The sequence below is a fragment of the Malaclemys terrapin genome, chromosome 8, assembly GCF_027887155.1.
Source record: "Malaclemys terrapin pileata isolate rMalTer1 chromosome 8, rMalTer1.hap1, whole genome shotgun sequence".
In the NCBI taxonomy this organism is placed as follows: Eukaryota; Metazoa; Chordata; order Testudines; family Emydidae; genus Malaclemys; species Malaclemys terrapin.
This window is the reverse complement of record NC_071512.1, coordinates 24,556,279-24,582,033: the sequence shown is the minus strand read 5'-3', so window position 1 is coordinate 24,582,033 and position 25,755 is coordinate 24,556,279. Positions and strand designations below refer to the sequence as shown.

The following is a 25,755-nucleotide window of genomic DNA, read 5'->3' as shown; positions in this document are numbered from 1 at the left end:
CAGCTCAGCTACACAGCCCAGTGTCCTTAAGGATCCAGTAAGCCTGGACTTATTCTCTGCTACCCACTCCCCATCCACCTGCATTGGAGGGGAGACTGTGGCCTCCAAGAGGCTGCTCTCTCCTTCCTGTGCTGCTGAGTGTGCAGGGCAAGCTTGTGCAAGAGACAGCATTTCATTTTGCAGGATACATGAAGATCTGGTGACTCACAAGGAGTTAAAATCAATTTGTTCTACTAATTGCCAGTGCTGAGCTCAATACAATCATATATCTTTTTTAACATAAAACAAAGAATTTGAATGAAAACAGATTAGAAAAATATAGTTTATCTTACCTGAAGTTGTCTTCACCACCTCAGTAGAATTTCTCAGTCCAATAAAAGTAAACTGGTAGAGCCTCCAAGATCTGGTGTCTCCCACTTCCACCGAACTGCGTTTCCACTGGTAAATAATTTCTTCCCTGGGGTAGCCATCTTCAAGACAATTCCAAATACAGCTTCATACTCTTTTAATTTTTTAATTTTAATTTAAAAATGTATGTTGTGGAGAACATCTTCATTTTCTATTTATCCAGAAAAATATGGAGCAACATAGTCGGAGGGTGGGGGGGGGAGTGGGTATGTTAGTTATCTTTCAATTCATTTAATATTTTATTTATTTTCCAAAAGCGCATTTTTGGATGCCTCCTCTTTTCTCTCTTCCCTCCCCTCCTCCCCCACCAACTTGAGACATCTAGGGCACAATCTGGCCCTTCTGAAGTCATTGTCAAATTTCACATTTCACCCTAAAGTTTGATTTCAGAGATTTCAACCCACATGCCAACAGTAGTCAATGGAGTGGCACACATATGCAACAAGTGTGACAAAGATCCAGATCACAACATTTATTAATAAAAGCTAACTCTCATGGCAAGCATAATAAAGCATTATGAATATCTGTGTATTCTCATCTACGCTGTGTTTCAAAGCACATACCATTCTCAAGTATCATTATTTATTATACTATATCTGTGAACATATACAATATGTACACATTTACAGAATAAGTTCCAGATCCTCCCTGATCCAAATTCAATTGAAGACAACAGATAGGGCCAGATTCTTAGCTAGGGTAAATCAACACAAAGGATGCCAGTGCAAATGAAGGTGGAATAGGTAATTTAGCACACTACTTACAGCTCGAAAACTCCAGCGGACAGGAATGTTCATCCATTGGGAAGTTGTGCAACTGCAACTGACACTCAGCATCTATTGTCAACCTAAAGAGAAGAGATGACAAAGATTTAGTATCAGAATATACAGCACATGCCATAGTAATTTCTAATGAAAACTAGTGTGGCCCACAAACCAAGATTCTTATCAACATGTCCCCAGCCTACAAAATATACAAAACACAAAATATTATACACACATAAGTACTGTGTGCAATGGATATAATTAAGACATGATGCTGGGATTGAAATGGGAGCAGAGTTGGGCACCTAGTAATTCTTTGCTCAGATTACTGCCTTTTTCTTCCTTTCTCATTTCATCCCTCATCGATCTGACTTCAAGATCACCTAATATACACCAAGAAGGTAAAGCAATCTGCTCATCAGATAACAATATTCTGATCTCTAAATACGATTTTTTTCACTGGTGTCCTTGTTTAAAACTGTTTGAATTTACCACATGCTCCATAAGTTCAGTGACAGTTTGGGTTTGTTTTCTGTTGTGGGGATGTTTTAATATCACTCACTAGCGTGAGTCCAGTTGGATCTTTCAGGCTTGCAAAAAAGCTTAAGTCTGTGTTAGTAATTCTGCCTCGAGGGCAAGGTTGGCTAGAACATAGTAATACAAATGCCAAGATTCTCACTATTTTCATTAGAAAATCACTTAAGATTGGTTAGGGAATTTAGTGCTCATGAAAGTGAGTGACCAACAGCAGTGGCTACAGCCAGGCATAATTCCGGCATGCACTGTGCAAGCTTCAACACACAAGTCTTTGCTCAATATACCATATTTCATCACTTCCAATATTCTTGTAATATGGGATCTTGACTCAAGCCAAGATTTATTATCAGAATTTGAATGTTACTGGTGCTGATCATGATATTTAATAGAACTACTGATTACATGTTAATGTCAGATCACTAAAGAGAGAAACTGAGTGTTTTGAGGAGAAAAGTAGTGAGGTCAGAAGAGAGATGAGAGCATGGTTTGAGATATTAAGACCTATTTAACATGTCAAAAGCAGATGTAGGATGTGATTTATCAGACTGACTTTGATTCACACTGGATTTAAATTCCAATCATTTTCCTATCTCTTCTTCAAAATGTGATGCATAATGAATGTAAAATAACTACAAAATAAAACTCTTGTAATTCAGACATTTCTTCCTACATAAAAAAAAAAATTCTTAACCAATGAAGAATGAAGACATTTTTTATTAACCTCTAAAAAACCAAAAGGGAGATACATGAACTGATAGATACGTACACTGTCCTAATAAAACTTTGATGAATATAAACTCAATAGGCTTTGGATCAGACTCTAAAATGACTGATATTACCTCACCCATTTTGTCTTTATTTCCACAAGGATTTCCAGGAATTAAACATTTTTCACCTGGGAGCTTTATCCAGCTCCACTGAAGTCAAAAGGAGCATGAAATGGACTTGAATGAGAACAGGAAACTTTGATGCAAATTGGTCATAAATACTGATTAATTCAATCAATGATTTTAAAATCCTCTAATTTAATAGCTAGAAGATAAAACAACTGATAAGCGATAAATTGTAAACACAAATCAGGGACAAGATTGTGATACCCTTATATTGACTAGTTCCTTATGCCTCATGAAGTTCTATTTACTTTAGTGAGATTCCTTGAGGAATAGGATAGTAAAATCTGGATGAAAATGAGACCCTTAAACTATGGCAATATCCATCCCTCTAAATAGACAAAGTACAAATGATCTAAGCATTTCGCATTTTCCAGGACATTTTAAAACTACAATCAGACAAGTTATGTTCTAAGTTATGCATTCCAGTTATGTTTAAATCTCTCCTATGATTAGAAATTAATTTATAAGGTATTTCCTATTCACATTGCAATTGCATAAATGTACGTCTTTGGCTTTTCCTTGAGGAACCAAATTTAAATTCGAGTGTAAATACCTTAGTGTATATAGCACTCTGCCATCATTCCAGATCCTGAGCATCCTATTGGGCGTTGTTATCCAATGAGCATCAGCCTTCTTGGAGTTTCGGAAAAATGTATCTGGTATCCAGATCTTCCCAACCATGTTACTGTTCAATCGGAGCACTTTTATCGTGCTGTTGAATTTCAGACGTCTGTCATACCAGGTTTGGGCGAAAAATATATCGATTGTGTATTCCTGTTCATTAACCAGAAATAGTAGTGAAAACATTGTGCATGGTAGTGTCAGAGGTGCACTTTTAAAAGCATTTCTCTGAAAAACCTGAAAAAGTATTTGCAGTCACTACAAGAGGGATTGATGCTAAAGCTGGTTGAAAAACTTATTTGATAAATGTTGTGATTTTTATTTTCAAAAATTAAGGTTTGTTGCTCCTCCCCCATTATTCACTCAGTTATAACTGATAGCTGCTGGTTGTATCTTTTTTCAAGTCAGTATGTCCCTCCCACCCTCCAACCAGTCTTAGTTGGGAGAGGTAAGTTTGATCAGTTAGGTAGGGGATACACAATCCCTAGGGTCCTGTGAGGAGGCATGGAAAGAAGGGGAAGGCTTAGCTGAGCTGGAACCTCCCCTTTCTCTTTCCCTGCCCTGGCACCTAGAATGCACATGGAGGTCATGCCTGATCAGGGTGTGGGGTCAGTGGAAGGGAGAGAATTCTCTGCCTCTCCATGTCCTCCCATTGGCCAGTCTGTGGTAAGGAAGGAAGACTTGATTGTCCCTTATGCTTGTCCCCTTGCTGCAGCCATTCTGCAGCTCTTAGAGGTATCGTTTGAACTGTGTTTCCAAGAGGCTGTGGGTCTGGCCAGTCACTAGTTTGGGGCATGAGGAAAATATTTGTTTCATATGGCAAGATTGGCAAGGTGTCTGATCAGGGTTTTTTTCTCCTTCCTTGCAGCATCCTGGAGGTCCAATTCTAAGTTAGTTAAGAGAGAAATTTAAAAGCTTTATGTTAATAAGTGACATTTGTAATTTTGTTGCAATTTGCAGTCACTGTGAAGATCAAAGGGGCCAGCTACCAACAGTAAATATAAGAGACCCAGTAGAAAACTGGTGGACCCTATCAGCGTACAGACCTTAAGTCTTCACTATCTAACCTTTCATTCCACCTTCATTCCACCTCATGGGGAGGGGGGAAGAGGATTCAGAGGTGTACTGAATCTTAGGGATCAGGCTGAAGGGGGCCACCCCTAACTATAGGATATTTGACATCAGGTCATTTAAAACCACAGTGGATCAAAGGAAATGTCTGGTATCTCTTGTGGAAGGTCTACCCTCCAAATATTAAAAGTTAATTAAAATGCAGATCCATCCCTCCATCTCTGCTTCATTCTACTGTGTGTCATGATCAATGTCTTTATTTCTATATCAAACAATGCCTCTAACACAAGTGTTATGATGTACGTATTACACAGGCTGTTTCTGGCTGTGAGATGACACGAATACTAAAGTATTGGCCCCTCCTCACCCAAATTATCAACATGTTCTGGACTGGATCTTGCAAGCCCTTGCATGATTAAACAAGGGACCACAACATGGTTGCACAATTGTGAGCTAGAAACCGTGTAATAATGTTATTAAACACACTCACACCATTTTCTGATATAAAGAAAACTTCTGCTTCCACTTCCCCTTACAACCATGCCCTACTCTTCTCCATGAGATTGATATAATAAGACTTTTAAAATAAAATACATACAGTGCAGTGTCAAAAATAATGGAAGCATAATTGCACTGCAACTATAAAAGAATTATTGCATGCATCAAACCAAATATACCAATCATTAAAAGTGTAGCAAAGTGTTAAAAACAGTTACCTACCATATTGATAGCATTCACTGGACCGATGCTATTTACATACATGTCAGTGTGAATTACTGTTGGTTTCACTGCAAGTAAAACAATAAGAATTGCTAATACAAATGAAGGTTAAAATCCACTACATAAAAGTGTCTATTTTGTGTGTGGTTGGGGAGTGGGAAGTAGTTGTGTGTGTGTGTGTGTGTGTGTGTGTGTGTGTGTGAGAAAGAGAGAGAGAGAGACGCACATTTCCAAACAGCAAATATAGTACAAAATAAATTTTACAGCAATAATTCCAGTTCCTCAATAGACAGAGAGATACTTCAGAGCCGGATTCTGATTGTACTTTTACTGGTGTAAATGAGGAATAATTACTGGACTCAAAGGCAATACACTGGTGGTGAGTGAGATCAGAATGATGCTATGCTCATGTCGTGTTGTCTGTGTAGGGGACTTTGTTTCTCAAAAACATATTTGATCAAATGCTCCTCCTTGAGAAAACAAACACTTTTTTCAGAGTCCTCTTACACTGTGTTTCATCACTCATTTCACATGATGGGACTCAATGCAATGTGACGGCCATAGCCTGAAGTGATGTCTGCAGATAAACAATCATTTCATGAGTCCAAAACAACATTTGGGGCTTGCAAAACAGGAATGGAAAACAATTGTTAGACTAATTTAGTTTGAAATATTGTTCCCCCACTTTGACCATATTAATTCCAGACACTCCTAATTAAAACAAAATCAATCTTCCCAGATTATTTTTATGGATGTTCCACTCCTTTTATTCCCTAAATTCTGGGATTGGGAGAACAAGCCATACAACATTTCTGGTTATGTGTTTCATTGGGAATCCCTCTGCTATTTTTACAATGTGTACGTAAATATTATCATTGGGTGTTACCCACATAAACACTCAGGTTAACTTTCTTTGTGGAGTGTAGGTAAAAATTGTCATCCTTGGTTTTAAACTTTTTCACAGACTTGCTTGAGCTAGCCTATTTCATGGAGCTTGCTGCCCCCTACTTCCCTTTGTTTCTCTAGTCCATGACTTCTCTGCTCCTTTCCACAATCTCATTATTATTATTCTATGAGACCCTTCACTTCTGTAGTTTTTATGATCTGGAATAGGCTTCATATGTTGCTTCACTTCTTTAACTACTCCATTGCTTTTCTAAGCTCATCTGAAAACTCATATGAGTGAGAGCCTCAGCTGATGAAAATGGATATAAACCTTCAATGGTGCTACGCTCATTACTTCAGCTGAGGATCTAATCCATATCGTCTCCCTTTTTCTATACTTCTTTCTACCCTCTCCATCTGCTGCTATGTATTATTTGTAACTCTGTGACTGTATAATTTAACTGTTTAGAGCATTTAGTGATACTCACCAACATTTACAAAACTGAATGCTTAAAGTTAAACTCCTAACTCCATGTTTTGGCACAAAATAGAAGTGGCCTGATTTTCAAAGTAGTTGAGTTTCTGCAGCTTCAGCAATTTCAACAGAATTTGTGGGTGCTCAGAACTATTGCAAATCAGGCCACTTAGGTGCCTTGAGATGGATTTATCAGCCTATCCTTATACACAAGCCTGACTTACACATCTTGGACAGAGAGTTTATGATAGATATTATAAAAAATGAAGTTATATTGTATTATATTATGTTTTCATACCTTCTTTGTGTGGATTATGCTTCCAATACATATATTGCAATGTGAGAATTCTCTTCCTCCAGCCCCCGTTTCAATTAAAAATAGGTTAGAAAACATACCTCCTATGTCAGGTCTCAGTTTGTTGTCATATCCTTCCAGCAAGCCATTTAAAATCAGGGTGACATCACTCTCGTGGACTTTGGGAGTCAAAACCCATGTTTTGTTGGATGTATAATCTTCATAGTCATCATCCCCCTTTTGGCTAGAACTGTGAGGGAAAGAAAATTGAAGAACAAGAAAGTCTTGAAAATCTGAATGTTGGAATTACATCCATACACAGCCCCTTTTGAAAACGTGCTAAATGAATAATCCTGTTCTAATAGCACTGCAGTACTTCAAAAAGCATTACACAATGTTGCCCATTTGACGACAGAAATATTGTAGACAGGATGTCATGTATTACCTAAGGTTAAAGTTCACTTTAACCTTAGGTTCACTTTAGTGAACTTTCCTTTGGTATAACAGAGATCATTTCCTGTGTATTCTATGGTACATCAATGCTTCTGTCCTTTGAGACATCTGTTTCTTCTCCTCTTGACTCAGCTGGGACCTATTATAAAAAAATCTCTCGTTGTCACTTAGTTTCTGCAAAACTCCAGTAGAATATTACTTTGTACAGACACCATGTACTTGCATTATTTCCTTTTGAGATGATAACTTGACATATCCTATTAATGACAAGACCAATAATTAGATGAATTCAGACAAACTGTCATGTAGCCTCACTACTCTACGACGAGCCTGAGTTTGTTGCACAACTGGAAAATTCAACACAAATAGTTTGGGACTTGGTTTTCACTTTCACTTTTGCTCACCAGAGGCCAACCAAAAATAAAATAGTCGATCTGCAATTTTTTTTTCTATCACCAAACTAGGACTCACAGGAAATCCAGTAATCCAACTCTCATACTATAGAAAGGGCAAGTCAGATGCTGAGAACTGTAAATTACAGCCTGTGTTTTCTTCGAAATGCCTGGCTCTAATACCAGGGAAAGTGATACTTCTCTGGCACAGTGTTAGCAGATACTGTGCAAGCTCTTTCACACAGCTCTGCCGATGCTCCTCTATCCTGAGCTGCTGCAAGATTCTTCCTATTCCAGCCTTCAGATCGTTCTTGATTTGAGACTGTTATTGGTGCTGAAAACATGCTAAATTATATGGGGTTGGGGTGTTCACAAATAGGAACTAGAAGGAGGTCGCCACACTCATTTTTGCTTGAAAACACAGTCTCATATCCATAATGTGCAAATTATAGCCACACCTGTAAGAGGCACTAGTGGGGGAGGGATACAGGAACTCTATCTGCTGGATCATCAGCTGTGCTGAACTCATGCTTGAAGGGAGGCAACCCTAGTGCAAATAAGTGCGGCCACAGGATCCCCAGCGACCACTCTACTGGCCCAGAACTGCAGTGAGCTAAGAGCCCAATCTTTCATCCTTAGATCACCATCTCTTTGCCTCTGGCCCACTCTGGAAAACCCTTCTGTAGAGGGAAGAAAGGCTGGGTGGCATAAATCCAACTATGCTTACTCTATGCCACTATGGGATTCCAGCAGCACAAATGAGATTTAACGAGGGCTGAAGATCTGGATCAGTTTCTCCTCCCTTCCCAGTACAATATCATGGGAAGAAGCCTTAATGAAGGTGCTTGCTTTCCCTGGTAGTGATCATGCAAGGTTCTTAATGTCTCTGAGAGGAGCTGAATGCCCTGCCCTTGAAGTCAATGGGATTTAAAGGCATTTGGTATCTCTCAGGAAGCAATGCAGGACTGGACTCCAGAGTGGAAGACAGGGCTATTTGGTGATGCCATCAGAACCATACATTCCGGAGGAGGTAAGGCTGGGACAAGGTCAGCACTATCTTCCCTGTACACAAGCTAGCACTTGGAAGCTGATACTAGAGGTAGTGCATGCTATACCCTTTAAACATGTTTAGCAATACCATTGTTGTGTGCACTCCCCCAGACATCCCTCTGTACTGCTTAGGCATCATGTGCCACCAGCCATCACCAGTCAGATACTACATAATCCTCCTCCACCCAGCCTCAGAGAGATGTACATAATTGAGCCTTTAATGTTTATTGGCGATCAAAAGGACATTTTTTAATTGGCACTGTGCTGCATAACTCTCTGCTATGTAGAGACAAACCGGGCATGGATAAGTAAATTGGTGAGGGAAGCTGGTTTATTCAACTGTCTGGAGTTTCAAACATTTAATTGCATTTCAAAGGAACGAATCTCAGGCAATATACACCCTCCTGTATGGCTCAAGAATCCATATAATCTATATTGCAAACACGGGATTGAATTGTATGTTTTTTAATCTGTATGAAATGCATAGAAAACCCAAATTAATTTATCACAGCCATGAGTCTTTGATGTAATCAATTAAAAGTTTTTTCAGAGTTCCTTCTGAAGCAGAATTTTCTATTTTCCTACATGAAAAAGAAACTCTAAATAAAACATCTCTTCACTCACAGAACACATTCCTGAGTAAGAGGGAGGTGAACGAGGTTTTTAAAACTTGAGCTGCTGATTACAATGGTTAGAATGACAGAGAGAATAGTATTCTTATTTGGCCTAAAAGTATAATACTGAAGACATAGTCCACGAAAGGCTTTAGAGTCTGGATTCGCAGTTTTATGTTGTCTGCTTCGTACTGCTCTGGTGACACAAAATTGCCATAAACCCAATTTAACTGACCAGTGAAGCCAAGTTTATTACAGCTGTGTTGCATCATCAGAGCAGTGCGAGGCAGCCAGAGCGAGATGGTGAATCTGGCTCCAGGGAGTCAGTGGACAATGAGTCTTCAGTAACTGTATTCTTATCTGACCTAATAGTCAGTCTTTTATGAGTAAACCTAAGCACAAGATTAGACCAAGTAGGAGTTTTTGTTTAAACTTGGTTATTTTTAATGTTACTCTTTGGTGCCCTTCTTTTACATTTTTATAATTTATATTTTTGATTAAGTGAATATAGATATATTTTAAAATATCCACATAAGAGCTGGTTTACACAAATGCAAATATAACCTGGTAAATGTTGCCTGTGATTTAACAGCAGCTTTTTTAAAAAATGCATTTACTAGACAAACAGTGATGAAGTTTAATATTGGGAATGCTCTGGATATATAAGAAAGCAACTATTAAATTGTAAATCGTGACCCTGACGGATGAGGCTGGTCATGCTCTGATCAATGCTGGATACAAATCAGGGACAAAATTGGCCCGCGCTGTAGATGTTAGTTTTATGATCAGAAAACTTGCTATGTGAAAATGGCATCTCCTCACACAACAGAGCTGCACCTTGTGTCACTGAGAGACAAAAATCAAGTTTTTGCTACCATAGACAGTAAGCATTAATTTTTGCAGAGTCCACAGTTGTAAGGTAATGAGATCCAATGCATTCTACTCATGCATCTACTGCAGAAACATTAATCAAAACCATGCCATTTAATGGATATAATACAGTTTGGCCCACCAAATGTTATTACTGGTGATGATTCAGTAGCCAAAAGTTAGTGTTTCAGGCCTCAAGATACATTTTAAGGACTAATATGTAGGAAAGAGTTCCGTCTTTTTACTTGTAAACTAAGCAAATGTGGTATAAAAATCCTACAGAGAACAATAAACCTGGGAACTCCATGATACTATTTTTAGAGTGACTTTTCAGAATAGAACCTGGCTTTAAATTGAATAAATTCTCATATAGCAATATTTCCACAATCATATCAGTATTTATTTCAGAGATCTAAAGTACATACCAAGAAGAAATTCTCTCCTAGCTCTCTAAAATGAGTTTGCTTCATTGTGTTTCTGTCTTATTTAAATAATGTATGACTTCCAACTTCTAGCTCTAAAGAGCATTTTAGGGGGGAAAAGAACAATTTTAACAGCTGTCTCTTGTTTATTCAATGTTGAGTAGAACTTACAAATTTGTAAAAGTTCCCTTTGGCAGTACATGGAAAAAAAAATTTTTAAACTCTTTTTCCTTGTGTGTTTTATATACTTACAATCTGTTGGTTTGAATTCTTTAATCTGTTTAAGATTAAAGTATGCCCAATACTGCTAATCTCTCAATTATATGTAGATATGAAGGACATATATAGCATTTTATAAGACCATGTCTATTACATTGATAGAAAAAGAAAATATAGTGCAGTGCCGAATGTATATGGAAAATAAAAACTTTCGAAAATGAAGAAATGGAACACAATAGATGATGCAATAGGAGCTAGAATGCTAGAGGAGCAATAAAACTTCTTGAAATATGCATAATTGTCTATCTAATTAGGCTGGAAGCTCTTCTGGTCTGTGTTTGTTCAGAGTCTCGCACAATGGCCCAATTTTGATTGGAGCCTCTAGGTGGTAATGTAATACAACTATATTATTAAGTATTATGATATGCTCTTTTAAAAATATTTAAGTTGAGAACATCTCCTCATAATACCAATGTTTTCTATTCCCAATTGACAGTTCCTGAGTGGTGATGAGCACCTGTAGTTCTCGTTGACTTCATGGGGACTTGCAAGTGTTCAGTACCTGGCAGGATCAGGCCTAATGGTATTAAAGGATGGGAGAGTTTAGGACTTTTCAGATTTATTTTTCGAGACATCTACAGACAACTTTGTTGATTGGCAGCACACTAGTACTAAAGATTCCATTTCATCCTTGATGATGAATTGCAGGAGCGGGACAGTGATCTGTTTGCTCTCCAGGGAGGTAGTGTCTATTAAACCTTCATCAGTTGCCACTTCTGGCCATTTTGAAATCCCAAACCTAAAAGGAAATCAAAGGCTTCAGGAGTGATTTAATGAAGGGACAGTCAGTCTGATACCTAATGAAAGTTATGTTCTTAAAGCCCCATTCATATTCTTAAGACCCTCTGAGCCCATATTATCAGAAACGGACTGGTCTATCTTCCAAGTGTTTTCAGCATCATGAAACTAAACTGGTAAAACTCTCCTATCAAGATTATTTGGAAACACTTAAGGAATTATCTTTTTTATCCTTATGAATACTAGAGGACTTCAGATGGAATACTCAAACGAGTAAGCAAATGTACATTCCTATCTTGCTAATGTGCATTAAAGCATATTTTTTAAGAAGTTAATTTGTTTTAGTCATTTTGACACAATGATATGCCCTCCTATCCTGTTGACAGCCTGAAAGAATAAAATATAGGAATTCAAGCCATTTTATCAGAGGTGTTTGGTCTACTGTTTTGAGGTAGAACATCCTGAGTTCTAATCCCTGCTCTAAGCCAACTCTTTCTCTAGTTTTGGACAAGTCACTTAATGTCTCTACCTCAGTTTTCCCATCTGAAAAATCCAAATAATAGTAATACCATCATAGGTCAGACTCTGATCTCCTAGCTTAATATTTAATAGAACTTCAATTTCAATGGGAGTACTTCAGTAAAGTACTATTTAGTGTAACTAAGGGAGTCATAATCAGGCCCCTAGAAACTGATCCTGAAAACACTTATGTTCCTATATAACCTGCCATGCTTGAAGAGTTACTTATGTGCATGTTTGCATGATCCTGTTTGCATTACAGTGGAACTCCTCATTTGACTCAAGCTACTGACATGCATGTTGGCAAAGTATTCTGAAGATGAAAGTTGCTAAAGACTAATCATTATTTATTAAATTAGATCAGAGAATGCATGAATTTAGATCTAAAGACACATCATCCCACAAGACTGGGAATCAGGAGAATTTAATTGTATTTAATTTATACCGTATGTATTTAAATGTGTCTGTCTGAAGCTAAAGGCACACATGGATCAGTCCACAAATGCATACAAAATTAAGAGTCAATTCCCAGTAGTGTTACAGATTTTGGACTTTGAGTAACATAGCCTTTTTTGTCTCAGCTTTCCCAACTCTAAAATGTGGATGACAATACTAGCCCTACCGTAGAGTGGACTTAGTATTTAATTCGTAATGTTCATTAAGCTCTTCAGATTATAGAAGTGCAAGTCTTATTCAAGTTGTTAACTCTTATGGGCCAGATCCTTAGACCCTATGCTGATTTCATAGAATCATAGGGTTAGAAGAGACTGCAAGGGTCATCTAATCTAACCCACTGCCAAGATACAGGATTTGTTGTGGCTAACCATCCAAGACAGATGGCTGTCCCAGCTCCTTTTCAAAATCTCCAGTGAAGGAGCTACCACAAGCTCCCTAGCCAGTCTTGTTCATTGTCCTACTGTTCTTACAGTTAGGAAGTTTTTCCTGAGATTTAATCTAAATCTGCTATGATGTAGTTTGAATCCATTGCCTCTAGTCCTGCCCTCTGTCATAAAAGAACAACTTTTCTTCATCTTTTTTATAGCAGCTTTTCAAGTATTTGAAGACCGCTATCATTTCCCCCTCTTAATCTCCTCTTTTCCAAACTTAAACATACCCAATTCTTTCAGACTTTGCTGATGTGGCTTGCATTCCATCCCTTTGATCATCTTTGTCGCTTGCCTCTGGATCCTTTCCAGTTTTTTTTTTCTACATGCATTGACCAAAACTGGACACATTACTTCAGCTGAACCCTAACCAGTGCTGAGTCCCATGGTACTATCACCTCCCTTGACTTGTATGCTATGCCTCTATTAATGCAACCTAAAATTGCATTTCCTTCTTTTGCAACAGCATTGCATTGCTGACTCATGTTGCGATTGTGATCTACCCCAACTCCCAGATCCTTCTCAGCAGTGCTGCTCCCAAGCCAGTTTGCCCTCATTCTGTATTTGTGCATTGGTTTTCTTCCCTAAGTATAGCATCTTACATTTGTCTTTGTTGAATTTCATTTTGTTTTCTATAGCCCATTTCTCCAATTTATCAGGGTCCCTCTGAATTTTAGCTCTATCCTCCAAAGTGTTGGCAAGCCTCTCCCCCCAGCTTTGTGTCATTTGCAAATTTGATCAGTATGCTCTCTGTTTCTACATCAAGTATGGCATTATAGAAGTTAAACAACACCAGACCCAAGAACAGATCCCTGTGGAACCCCACTTGAGACCTCTCTCCAATCTGACATCATTCCATTATTAGTTATTCTTTGTGGTTGTTTAACCAGTTATGTATCCACTTAATGGTAGTTCCTCCGAGCCTGCATTTCTCCAGCTTACTTATCAGAATGTCATGTGGGACTGTGCCAAAATCCTTGCTGAAGTCCAGGTATATTATGTAGGTATATTACCTCATCTGTTAGCTAATCTTGTTACGTGCTTGTAGAATGACTCATCTACTTCCTCTTCCTGATTTGGTGATCTACAAGAGACTCCCACCATAACATCACTACTATTCTTTTCCCTTTTTATCCTCACCCAGAGACTCTCAGTAGGTCTGTTGCTCACTTCCTCTTGGACCTCAGAGCAAGTGTATACATTCTTGACTTACAGCGCAACACCTCCTCCTTTTTTCCCATACCTATCCTTCTGGAACAAGCTGTATTCCTCCATGTTGGTAGTCCAATCAGGTGAGTTGTCTCACTAAGTCTCTGTAATGCCAATTAAGTCATAATTTTCTTCATTATACCATGACATCCTGCCAGTGGCGCCGGAACCCTTTTAATAGTGGGGGTGCTGAAAGGTGGGGCCGGACAGAGGTAATTGGGCAAAGTCTGAGGGCAGGCGTGGGGCCAGAAGTGAAGCCATGCAGCCAGGACCCTGTGTGCAGTGCCAGCAGCAGAGCCCCGGATGTGGGATCAGTGGCCAGGACCCTGGGAACAGAGCCCCAGGAGTGGGACCCTGGGCGCAGGGCCAGCGTCTGGGAAGCGGGTCTGGCAGCCAGAACCCGAGCCCGAGGGCAGGGCCAGGGACCAGAGTCCTGGGCACAGGGTCCTGGGAGCGGGGCCCTGGCGCGGAGCTCCATGCATTGGGCTGGGGAGTGGAATCCTGGGCACGGGGCCAGCGGCGCCACATAAAACCTGGGGTGCTGCAGCACTCCCTGCACCCCTAGTTCCTGTGCCTATGCATCCTGCTTTTAATACCAGCTGTGGATCCAGTCCTCTATATTTATTGCAATACCAACTGTTCACACTTCTGGTGATCACTATTCTCAGGAGGGCAAATGTAGTCTCTATATCCCTAGTTATGGAAGCCCTTTGATGGTATAGATGGTTCTCTTGTGCAAGCCCTTAACTAGCACAAAGCCCAGTTCCATTGACATGTGCTCTTCCTCAGTGCACAAGAGTGGAGGATAGCAGGGTTAAAGGATCATCCCTTACAAAGTATCCTGCTCCCATGGTGGAGTTGTGTGGTGCTATGGGGAGTTACTTTATTCAGTCAGTGGGTTGATGCAGCCTGTGAAGAGCAGCTCCTGGGAGGGGATACTTTCCTCCTCCTCTTCTCTTAGCTGTCTAGGGAGACACTCGTAGTGCAACTCAGTACTAACAGACATGGCCACTGTGCTCATACGCTACTCTTTAAATAAATACAAAGAATGGAAATGCACATCCTCATTGTGTATCTGCTCCTGCTCCTAATATTTTGCCACTACTTTAAATGAGGTTAAGGTACAAGAAGTGACCTCAAAAATGACATTTCAATGTCTTAAATATATTCTCCCTTAGAGATTTTGGAGTTGAGTTTGTTTGGTTCACAATTCAACATAACAGGCCTAATTATCTATTTCTATACTATCATGATTTATTTAGTTTCTTATACAATGCCCATCATTACACTTTTGGATTGCCTTTTTTGCTAGCCCTCATTTAATCTATGACCATTCAGGTTTCTGTTTGCAAAGAGTAATGTATGTAGCTGGCAGTTTCCTCAAGGGGAGATCAACTCCTGTTTAAAGTTTATTTGGAGTAACCCTAATCAAGTCAAAATTATCCAAATCAGAGACAAATTAGTATAATTGAGAGGTGAATCAGACCCACAATTTCTTGGCCAGCTACACCTAGCATGTGAAAATCAAGCTGCACTCTTTCTGATTTCTATATTATCATGATAAACAATAGTATTTTTGATTCTAAATCTAAGGACAGATTGTTGACCACATACTTTTACTAGTGATCAATTAATCGTGCAGGTAATCCCACTGAAGTTATGCAAACAACTGTTCATTGATGTGAGTAAAGGGTTCACAATCTGGCATTTAGCAAACAATTTGGTTGGTGTTTCAGGAGGTAGAATAGAATGCCACTCACTTCTCTCCAGCTGTAATGGCCCACACGTAGCCTCAACATTCAGACCTGGGGCCAGATACTCAGCTGGTGTAAATCTGCATAACTTCAGTGTCTTCAGCTGAGATATTCTGATTTAGACCAGCTGTAAATCAGCTGTAGGTCTGTCTCTTGATTCTTTGGCCATGTCAAAGTTTCCCATTAAAATAAACTTCAAACAGGAGTTGATCTCCCCTTGAGGAAACTGCCAGCTACGTACATTACTCCTTGCAAACAGAAATCATGTTGTTCCTGAACAAAAAACCTGTAACAGTCCTGGACAGTCACCGACTAATTAGTTCAAATCTACTAGAATATGTTTTGTTTGGTTGTTGGTGGTTGTTGTTTGTTCACAATCTAATCTTTTATACCAAAAAGGCCATAAAAGCCAAGCCAGAGTTAATCTATTCACACATACAGTAAATCTTCCACTAAAAGCACTGCTGTTTTCTCCCTCACACTGAAGGATTGCTCTCTTCCTTCGTAATACTATTTAACTTAATGAATGCAAGTAAACACAGTCAAGCTAAATTCATGCTTTGATATGTAAAAAAATAATATTATCCCAATCTGTCTGTCATACATTATTCATAATGATAATGTGCTCATTCAGAGGGAAGGACATTTTCCATGTTCCCATTGCGGATACAGTAAGGCATGAGACACTGTGGAGACTGGAGTATTTGCAGGAGGTTACAGTACCTCTGGAGATATAGTCACTGTCGTATCATTTCTGGTTGATTGCAGATCATAGTCTATGTAAATCTAACTCAATTAAAATGAAATATATGTTTACATAAAATCATGGGTCAAAACATTCGATCTTTCTATCTTAGGTACATAGATAGCCACCACTTCCACACTGAGTCTCCCATAATCTTTAAGTCCTAGGCTAGTGCTTTAACCAATGGACAATGTTTCCCGCACTACCCTTAATTCTTTATTATTATTACCAACACAATTTCTACAGTCGTGTCTCGAGGCTCCAACCCAGTTGTCGTTTGGAACTATACAGTCACGTAACCAAAGGATGGTCCCAGTCCCCAAGAGCTAACTCAGTATGTAGCTCCATTGAAATCAATGGAACTACTTGCAGAATACAGACAGGCAAATGCTCAAAACTTTTGAAGGTATAATAATGTTAGTCTTGGGTGTGATTTTTTTACAGCATTTTTATTCTGGCAAAAGCCACGAGGTAGAAGCCATTAAACCTGCAAAAAAGTGCTTTCGGCAGCATAGCTTGTTTTATTCAGGGAACTGGTATGAGTTATACTAGCAGAAGCACTTTTTTTTCCTGGTACAAGCTGTGTCCATATTAGAAGAGTTTGTTGGTAAAGCTATATAGGACTTAGATACTAATGATTGTCAGTAAAGGTATCATAGTCTTTCTGCAAATGAGACTTATCTAGACAGCAACATGGAAGGGTATATCGAAGTAGCTGATCTGATTTACAACTCGAGTACTCCAGTTTTACAGTGGTATAATTCTATTGAAATAAAAATCGGATCCCCAAAACACAGTATATGTATTTTTTCTAATTCTCCCCCCTTTAGAAGATTAACTCTATGAATCTGTGAATGGCTTTTTTTCCCCATTATTGCTTGGGCTGTGATCACATTCCCCACATAAGCATGTGACATCCTGCAATTACAACACATTACACTACACACAGCTAATAGTTTCTTTATTCTATGAATTTTTAACCAACAACAGTTACATACTCCAATCAGTCACACTAGCATAGAAATCAATTAATTTTTCCAGAAGCAACTAGCTAATTCCCAAGGTAACACACACACACACACACACACATGTGACCCACATTGTTTCTTCTAGGAAAAGCAGGATATGAACTTAAAACAAAGAAGCCATTACTGTCTCAGGAGAAAAAAATATTAGCACAAATCTTGTAAATCTAACAAGTAATTATTGGGAAAGAAATTAATGTCTGTTCCTTTACTGCTGCCGAGATAAAAGGGTGATGAGCAAATTGATTAATAGAATCCTAAAATCATAAAAATTAAAGAGGGAAAAGATGGTGCATATAGTTCAACATCTCTGCGAAAGTACAACTGTTCTCTCTGGTATATTTTCCAGGGATATGACACCCAGCAAGCAAAGTGTCATAGCCTGAACCGTTCAAATGATTTAAATATTCAACAAAAATATTATTGAACTTTGCAGATTTATAATTAAATAATCAGATTGAAACTCAAGATGTCTAACAGTAGTAAATGCTGTTGAAACATACAAAAGATAAATTACTGGAAGCCCCCCAAATGTAGTTCAATACAAAGAACTATGAACAATTGTCAGAAAAAAATGCTAAGGGAAACAAAAATGACGGGAATTTCTGTCTTATTTGTCTGTCTATATATCTTGTCTGTCTGTCTGTTAAATTGTGCTCATCAGTGTTGTATCTGAGCTGTTAGTTGGTCCTGTCATTGCTCTTTCTTCAGATATGGATATCCACAACAAGCATCAAAATGTTTCACTTCATTTATTTAACATTTATATGATTATAGCATATGAAGCAATCCTTGATTTAATTGTGTTGACTGCTGCAAGATTTAGTACATTTAACATTGCAATTTTACCATAGTCTGCAGGGATCTTAAAGCAGCCACACTGTATTTCCTTGATATTGCATCGTCCTCATCTGAATTAATACATTCATATTTTTTAGAAAATCATGTTCAAGAGTAAGAGAAATTAAACTTCAGAGTTATTCATGTAACTGGGGTTGTTCTGTTAGCTAAGGATTTTATTTGGCCTCTAAATATGATTTCTCTCCTTATGTTAAAAGACAAAGGAGCTTTTAGTCAAATCACTGAACTAATATTAATAAATAATGTGACTCTTCTGGGGCAGATTAAGACAGTAGTGACTACCTGAAGTGTTCAAAAATTATAAAGTATGCCCTCAAAAGCTCACAAGATTGACTTAAAATGCATGAGATTTCCTATATATATATATATATATATATATATATATACATACCTTCCAGTTTTCAAGTTTTTGAGGCATACATTTTCAAGCTTTTCTCTACCATGAAGATTATTACTTTTCATTACCATGAAGGTTATAAACTCACTTATGGCACCTTTAAGACTAACAGAAGTATTGGAGCATAAGCTTTCGTGGGTGAATGCCCACTTCGTCAGACACAAGCCTGGCTTGCGTCTGATGAAGTGGGCATTCACCCATGAAAACTTATGCTCCAATACTTCTGTTAGTCTTAAAGGTGCCACAGGACCCTCTCTTGCTTTTTACAGATTCAGACTAACATGGCTACCCCTCTGATACTTGAAACTCACTTATGACTCATGATTTATGTCATCCTATGGTTTGAGGCACTGGAGTTTTAAATAGAAAACAACAAATATTGCAAGATTCATATAGATTCTAAGGACAGAAGGGGCCATTGTGATCATCTGGTCTGACCTCCTGTACAACACAGGCCATAGAACGTCCCCTAAATAATTCCTTTAGAATATCTTTTTTTTTTTAAATCCTATCTCGATTTAAAAATGATCAGTGATGGAGAATCCACGACCACCCTTAGTAAATTGTTCCAATGGTTAATTAGTCTTGCTGTTAAAAATGTACACCTTATTTCCAGTCTGAGAACAGGAACATTATTTGCAATTAAGTGCGGTTCAAACCCACAAAAATCACTGAATAATCTTCCTGAAACTAACCAGAGTTAGAGGAACCCAGAGGGCTAGTCACAACAGAAGACTCTTAAATCAAGGAAGAAGCCTGGAAGCCTCTTCAGAGATGGGTCCTGGATTTCAAATATACCAGGATCATGGTTAAGACACATCTGAAGTTTACTTACATATTGAAACTTGCAGCTTTACTTGGTTACAGTGAATATCCCTATGGATTTCTCCTGAATATGGCAATGTCTGTCAACTCACAACCTATGAACATAGACCATACTTTGGGTTCTACAGGTTTTCTGACAGTCATTCAACCTCACTGGCACTAATCAGCCATCTCTAGCCTAACACAACTGCTGTTAAATCTCTTCAGCGACTCCTGCTAAAATACTGCATGACATTCAAGACTTTATTAGTCACTATAAAGCTGTTACTCACAAAGGACTGGTTTATCTTTCAGTCATTCTGTGTCCACCCCCAAGACATTCTCTCAGATAAGCAACTTCTTGTTAACCACCTGATAAATGTAAGTCCCTCAGTAGCTGGGATTTAACCAGCTAAGCTCCACATATGTGGATTCAACTGAGGTTCAAAATGCAGAATTCAAAGTTTTGTTTGCTTTCTATAATAGTTCCTGGGATTACTTTTTATAAATCCCCTTGGGAATACATGTGAAAAGTGCTGTGTCAATACATATTTCATTTTATTGTAAGCTGTGATTTGTTGTGTATTCATTGAGATGGAAAGGAGACATAAAGAGAGCTGAATGGCTCAAAGGATTGTACTAGTCTTTGGTGTCTTTCATATCTATGCTACTGGTTCAAATCTAGTCCAGACTGGTAGTGACTGAAAGTAATGAAATGGGCTGGTGGCTTCTGGACAGTTCCTCAATTGTTGCCTATTACTGGGAATGGACACCATTGTTGGCAATCTCAGCAGAGAGGTCAAAGGTTAAATGGGAATGTACCATGAAATGCAGCATCCCACCCAAAAGAGGTATCACCAGTAAAATGCTGAGGTGCACTGGTTGAGGGAGTTGATGTTGAGGACTGTGATAAAAAAAGGGCTTTCATTCTACAGTTCTGTCAAGATGAACTTATACATGTAGCCAATGTTGAATTATCTTGCAATGCAAGACTCCCTGACAGAGATGCTTCAATAAAAGCTATGCTAGCCGGTGAGAAATGTGTACAGCAAGTAAGGAATGGAGTACCTATGAGGAGAGGTTTAAATATTCAATGAGCTGCAAAAACAACATTTGTACCTTTTACAGAATCTGATGGATTCATAAAAGTGAACAAGTGATTCATACAAGCACCCACAATATCGGATGATTATTTCAATTTATCATAGGATTCAAACTGAGCTGAACATTTTATAAGAAAGTTTTCTCATATTCTATTTCCTGGAAATTATATAAATTTACCCACCTTCCTCAGGTTTTTTGCTTTGTTTTTCTAATGTGCTTATTTAAGTGGCAAAAACACAAAAGCAGCCTTTTTTGCAATACGTCACCAGGTTTGATTTCCATTTGGCCAGAAAAAGGAAGAATAGAGTCGTAGAGTTTTAAGCCCGAACAGACCACTAAATCATCTAGTCCAGATATCGGCAACCTTTGGTACACAGCCCGCCAGGGAAAGCCACTGTTGGGCTGGGACAGTTTGTTTACTTGCAGTGTCCCAGGTTTGGTTGATCGCAGCTCCCACGGGAAGAGGTGGCCCAGCCCGCGCTGCTTCCCGCAGCCCCCATTGGCTTGGAAAGGCGAATCGCAGCCAGTGGGAGCTGCGATCGGCCGAACCTGCGGATGCTGCAGGTAAACAAACTGTCCCGGACTGCCAGCAACTTTCCCTGATGGCCATGTGCCAAAGGTTGCCGATCCCTGATCTAGTCTGAGCTCCTGGATATCACAGGCCACTGCTATCACCCTTCACCCGCACACTAAACCAAATAGAGGTATGTATGGAATGTATGCATGTACGGAAATGAACAAGAGGAGAAATAAGTGTGGGTAACCTTTTCACTTTAAATTCTTACTTTATTCCAAATTGTTTACCTATAGCTAAGCATACAGTCATGACCTTAGGAAAATTATGATCCTCAAATGGGTATTTGCAGTTTTTGAGATCAACACTTTCAGAAGTGGTGTTTAATTTTGAATGCCCCTAATTCTCTGTACCAAATTGGACATACCTTCAGCCTGACTGTCATAGCTCCCATTGCTGAGCTTTCATGGTGTGACATTTTGTAGATCATCCAGACCAGGAATGGGTTCTGTCACCACGTGCCCTGTAACCTTGAATACTGTGCTTCTATAGCTCAGATCCTTAACACCCCTAGCCTATCCACAAGCACAAGGTCTCATCCTGGCTTCCACCAACCTAGTTATTCCTTGCAGGGTAATACCAACAGCTCTTCTGGTCCTGAGTCTCCCCAGATCCGTCCTTCCGGAGTTCTTTCCTGCCCGACACTTGGTCTTTTCTCCTCTGGTTCATCACCCCCAAAGTTGTAAAACCAGTCACCCAAATACCAGCTTATTCTGTCCCCTATACTCCACACAGTTTGCACAAAAGAGACCTGCTTGGTGTAAAAATAATTTTATTTAATAGAAAAATCAGATTCAAATATGAACTAGTAAGAGAAAGCAAGCATATACAGGTTACCCAGAAAATAAATATAATGACAAAATAGGGTGACCAGATAGCAACTGTGAAAAATAAGGATGGGTTGGGAGGTAATAGACGCCTATATAAGACAAAGTCCCACATATTGGGACTGTCCCTATAAAATCGGGACACCTGGTCACCCTATGACGAAACCTCAGGCTTTACATTTCCATATTAGATAAAATCCCCTTTCTAATACAAATTACCTATTGTCTTTGAATAATTTCTCAGTGGACCCCCAACCATAGGGGGATCCAGCAGAGCTAAAAATTGCAGTGCACACATTTGAGCTCGGTCTGGAGCCCAGGCTTGGAAATCTGACCAGGGCATGGGGATCTCAAAGCCCAGACTCCAGCTCAAGCCCAAATGTCTACATTGGAATTTTTAGCCCTACAGCCCAAGTCCCATGAGCCCTAATCAATTAACCCAGTCTGGGACACTCAGTGGCCTGGGTTTTTTATTGCAGCATAGACATACTCAAAGTGCCTCATTCCAAGGCCTGGCCTATGACTCTTCCTGGGATAATCACTACTTGTTGCATAGACTCTAACCAAACATTTTTTCATGTTTAGAATCCCATTTGGGGGCTATAAGTGTGATGTTAAAAATGAGTAAGACTAAAAAAATAATCTAAATGTTAAAATGTAAATGCCTTCTGAATTTCATACATTCTCATCTTCCATGCCTCATGGGCTGGTAATACTGACCAGAGTATAGGTTATTGGAATGAGACTCAGGCTCTTCCATTTATTTGCTGTATTATAATGCTTTGTGATCTGTGGATGACAAGCACTGTGATAAATATTATAAATTATTGGAAGGACAGTTGGAAGGAAAAATCTTCCTGCTGCTGATTTCACAATGGATTAGTTACCCAATTTATTAACCAAATACGTAGGTGCTGAGTTTTTCTTTTCCCCTGGGATGCTCCACCCACACTCTGCCCTGAGGCCCTGCCCCCACTCCACCCCCTCTTCTGAGGCCCCACCCTCACTCCACCTGTTCCTGCCCCTGCTCCATCCCCTCCCTGAGGCTCCTGCCTGCTCTCTGCTCTCTACCTTCCTCCAAGCACCTCCCCCAGCTGCCAAACAGCTGTTTGTCAGTACATCCAATCAGTGGTTTGGCGGTGCCTCCTATCAGCTGTTTGGCAAGGCCCTGATCAGTTAAGAACCTTAATAAGAACCCTGTGGGTATGTGGTAAGAGGTTCAGTTATTGGCAGGTTAACAAAAAACAGTTTTCCATAGGGGGAAAATAGACTTTCTGCATATTCTGTGTAAATCAATGTTTTAAAAAAAATCTTATAAACTGAGGATTATTTATATTTCTTGGGTGCTATCATGATAGTTGACTGCACCAGGTAACATACAGTCCAAACTGGAATGATAATATAATGCAGACATAGGAACCAGGGACTAGATTTTCTGTAGCTCTACACAAAGAGCACATAGGAGTCAGAGGAGACAAGGTCTCCTCATCTCCTTACATGGTTGCATTTGGGTGTTCCCATTGTGGCTTGGGTGCCACGGGAGGATAGCAAGGGCTGCACACCCAACACTCCCTCCATGGGAAAGTGGACTGGTGGGGTTGGAACCAAGACAACAGCCTCCTTATACACCGGATAGTGTAGCTGGCCAGGTACAAGGAGGGAAGAAGTAACTTACTTCAGAGGACAGGAATAATTGTCTGTAAGTATGAATCACAATTCCATCCCGGAGCTCCTCCTTGGGTGTTGCTCCTACATGACATCTCATACTGAAGGCTGAGCCTAAAAGCTCAAGCAAGCTCCAGATGAGCAAGGATCCTGAGGTATGATTAAAAAAGCAGTGCAGAGGGGGCTTGTTTGTTTATTTTAGTCTCATTTCTTGTTCCTTTCAGTTCATGGAAGGATTTTGATTGAAATACTTCTCAGAAGAAGGATTCTTGAGGAGGGATCTGAATGAAGAGAGAAAGCTGTCTGGTGCACAACTCACTTAATAACTCATCATGATGTTAAATCATTCATAAAAGTTCAAATGAACAAAGCCTGAGCTATTTCAATTCTTTTCTAAAATACATTTGATTTCACTACATTTTGAATACACAGTATATAGTAACTCGTGTGCCTATAAACCAATTTATATCATTTTACGGCACGGCCCTGTTTGCCCTCATGCTTGAGGAAACAGAATGTGCAGAGGCGGATGTGGAGTTGAGTCCTGATCACAATGATGATGTGTGATACTTTAAGAAGACAAATGGTATTTAAGTAGCTTTGTGTTGATGAGTGGGAAAATATGCTTTACAAATATAGGCATGTGTAGACACTTGTTTCTTATTTACTCTAATAACTTTGCCTGTGTTGTGGTTATCATGGATCTCGGATGTACTTGGTTGCTTGGTATCCATGATAACCTAATAGAAAAGGATGTCAATCACTGATCTGTGACTGTGTGGGCAGTAAGCCCTTTATGGCATCTGGATAAGAACCATCATGCACTTTATATAAATGCAGATATGATTACTCAGGGCCCAATTCTCCCACCTATATTCCCACAAAGTAGCACCTTATTCTGCAAGTAGTTTGAAAGGCTATGCAAGGAAGGAGCCAACTTTCCCTCCCCTTTCCCTTGCCTGGCATACATAAGGGTCAGCTGCAAGTGGGGAGCTCAAGATCTGCTACTGGGATGCTCTGCATTGAGAGCAACTTGCCCAAAGGAGAGTGGTAGTGGCTGAGATTAGGCAGAGGAATGGCTTCACCCTTTCTGAGAGTGGATCTTCATGCTGAGAGAAAGCTGCATGGCTCAAAGCAGTATAGCAGACTGTGCTCCCTCCTACAAATCAGGGCAATGAGGGAGCTCCAGGATGCTCATTCTGCCTCCAAAATATAAGTGTTCCTCTCAGGGTGGTGCAGATCTGCAGTGCCACTTCCTGTGTATTTGATCAGTTGAACTATATTTTTCCAATAAAGTATACAGTGGACACATTTAAAATTATTCACTGAACTTTACAAATTTTATTTAGTAGGCCTTCCTATTTGTAGAGCACCTTGCAGTGGAGATATCAAAGCATGTCCACAAACATTCATTAATTAAGCTTCAATATACCCCCACAGTTGATATTAACAAACCCTGTCTACAAGCCAATCAGCAAGGAAGTTGAATTGACTTTCCTATAGGACTCTCAATTAATCGCAATTAACTCAAGCGATGAACACAAACAAATTAACTACATTAAAAAATAGTCACAATTAATCACAGTTTTAATTGCAGTGTTAAACAATAATAGAATATCAAGTTAAATTTGTTATAAATATTTTTGGATGTTTTTCTACATTTTCAAATATTGTTTCAAATAATGTTCTATTTGGAATGTTCCCCTTTAAAGCTTGCAGTAGTTCTACCTAACATGATATCTGAGTCACTGCTGAACTGTCTTTCCCTACTGGGAAACATGGCAAGGGAAGGAAGGAGCGAGAAGTAGAGTGGAAAGCAGTGCTTCCAAGACTTCACACTGCCCTCCTTGGCTAATGACAGTACAGCCCTCTCCTAATGATCTCACTCCATTATTGAAGA

The 25,755-nt window shown here is 39.3% G+C and overlaps 1 protein-coding gene across 2 annotated transcripts in view; it reads right to left on the bottom strand.

The window, feature by feature from the left end:
- GABRG2 (gamma-aminobutyric acid type A receptor subunit gamma2) overlaps positions 1–25,755 on the bottom strand; it is a 92,983-nt gene that overhangs the window by 53,377 nt on the left and 13,851 nt on the right. For both annotated transcript variants that reach the window (XM_054038612.1, XM_054038614.1), the window contains exons 2-6: positions 6,771–6,919; positions 5,015–5,082; positions 3,156–3,376; positions 1,173–1,255; positions 333–470 (exon numbers count right to left, since the gene is read on the bottom strand). In XM_054038612.1, coding sequence (XP_053894587.1) covers positions 333–470; positions 1,173–1,255; positions 3,156–3,376; positions 5,015–5,082; positions 6,771–6,919 — 659 coding nt within the window. The remainder of the gene's footprint in view (positions 1–332; positions 471–1,172; positions 1,256–3,155; positions 3,377–5,014; positions 5,083–6,770; positions 6,920–25,755) is intronic.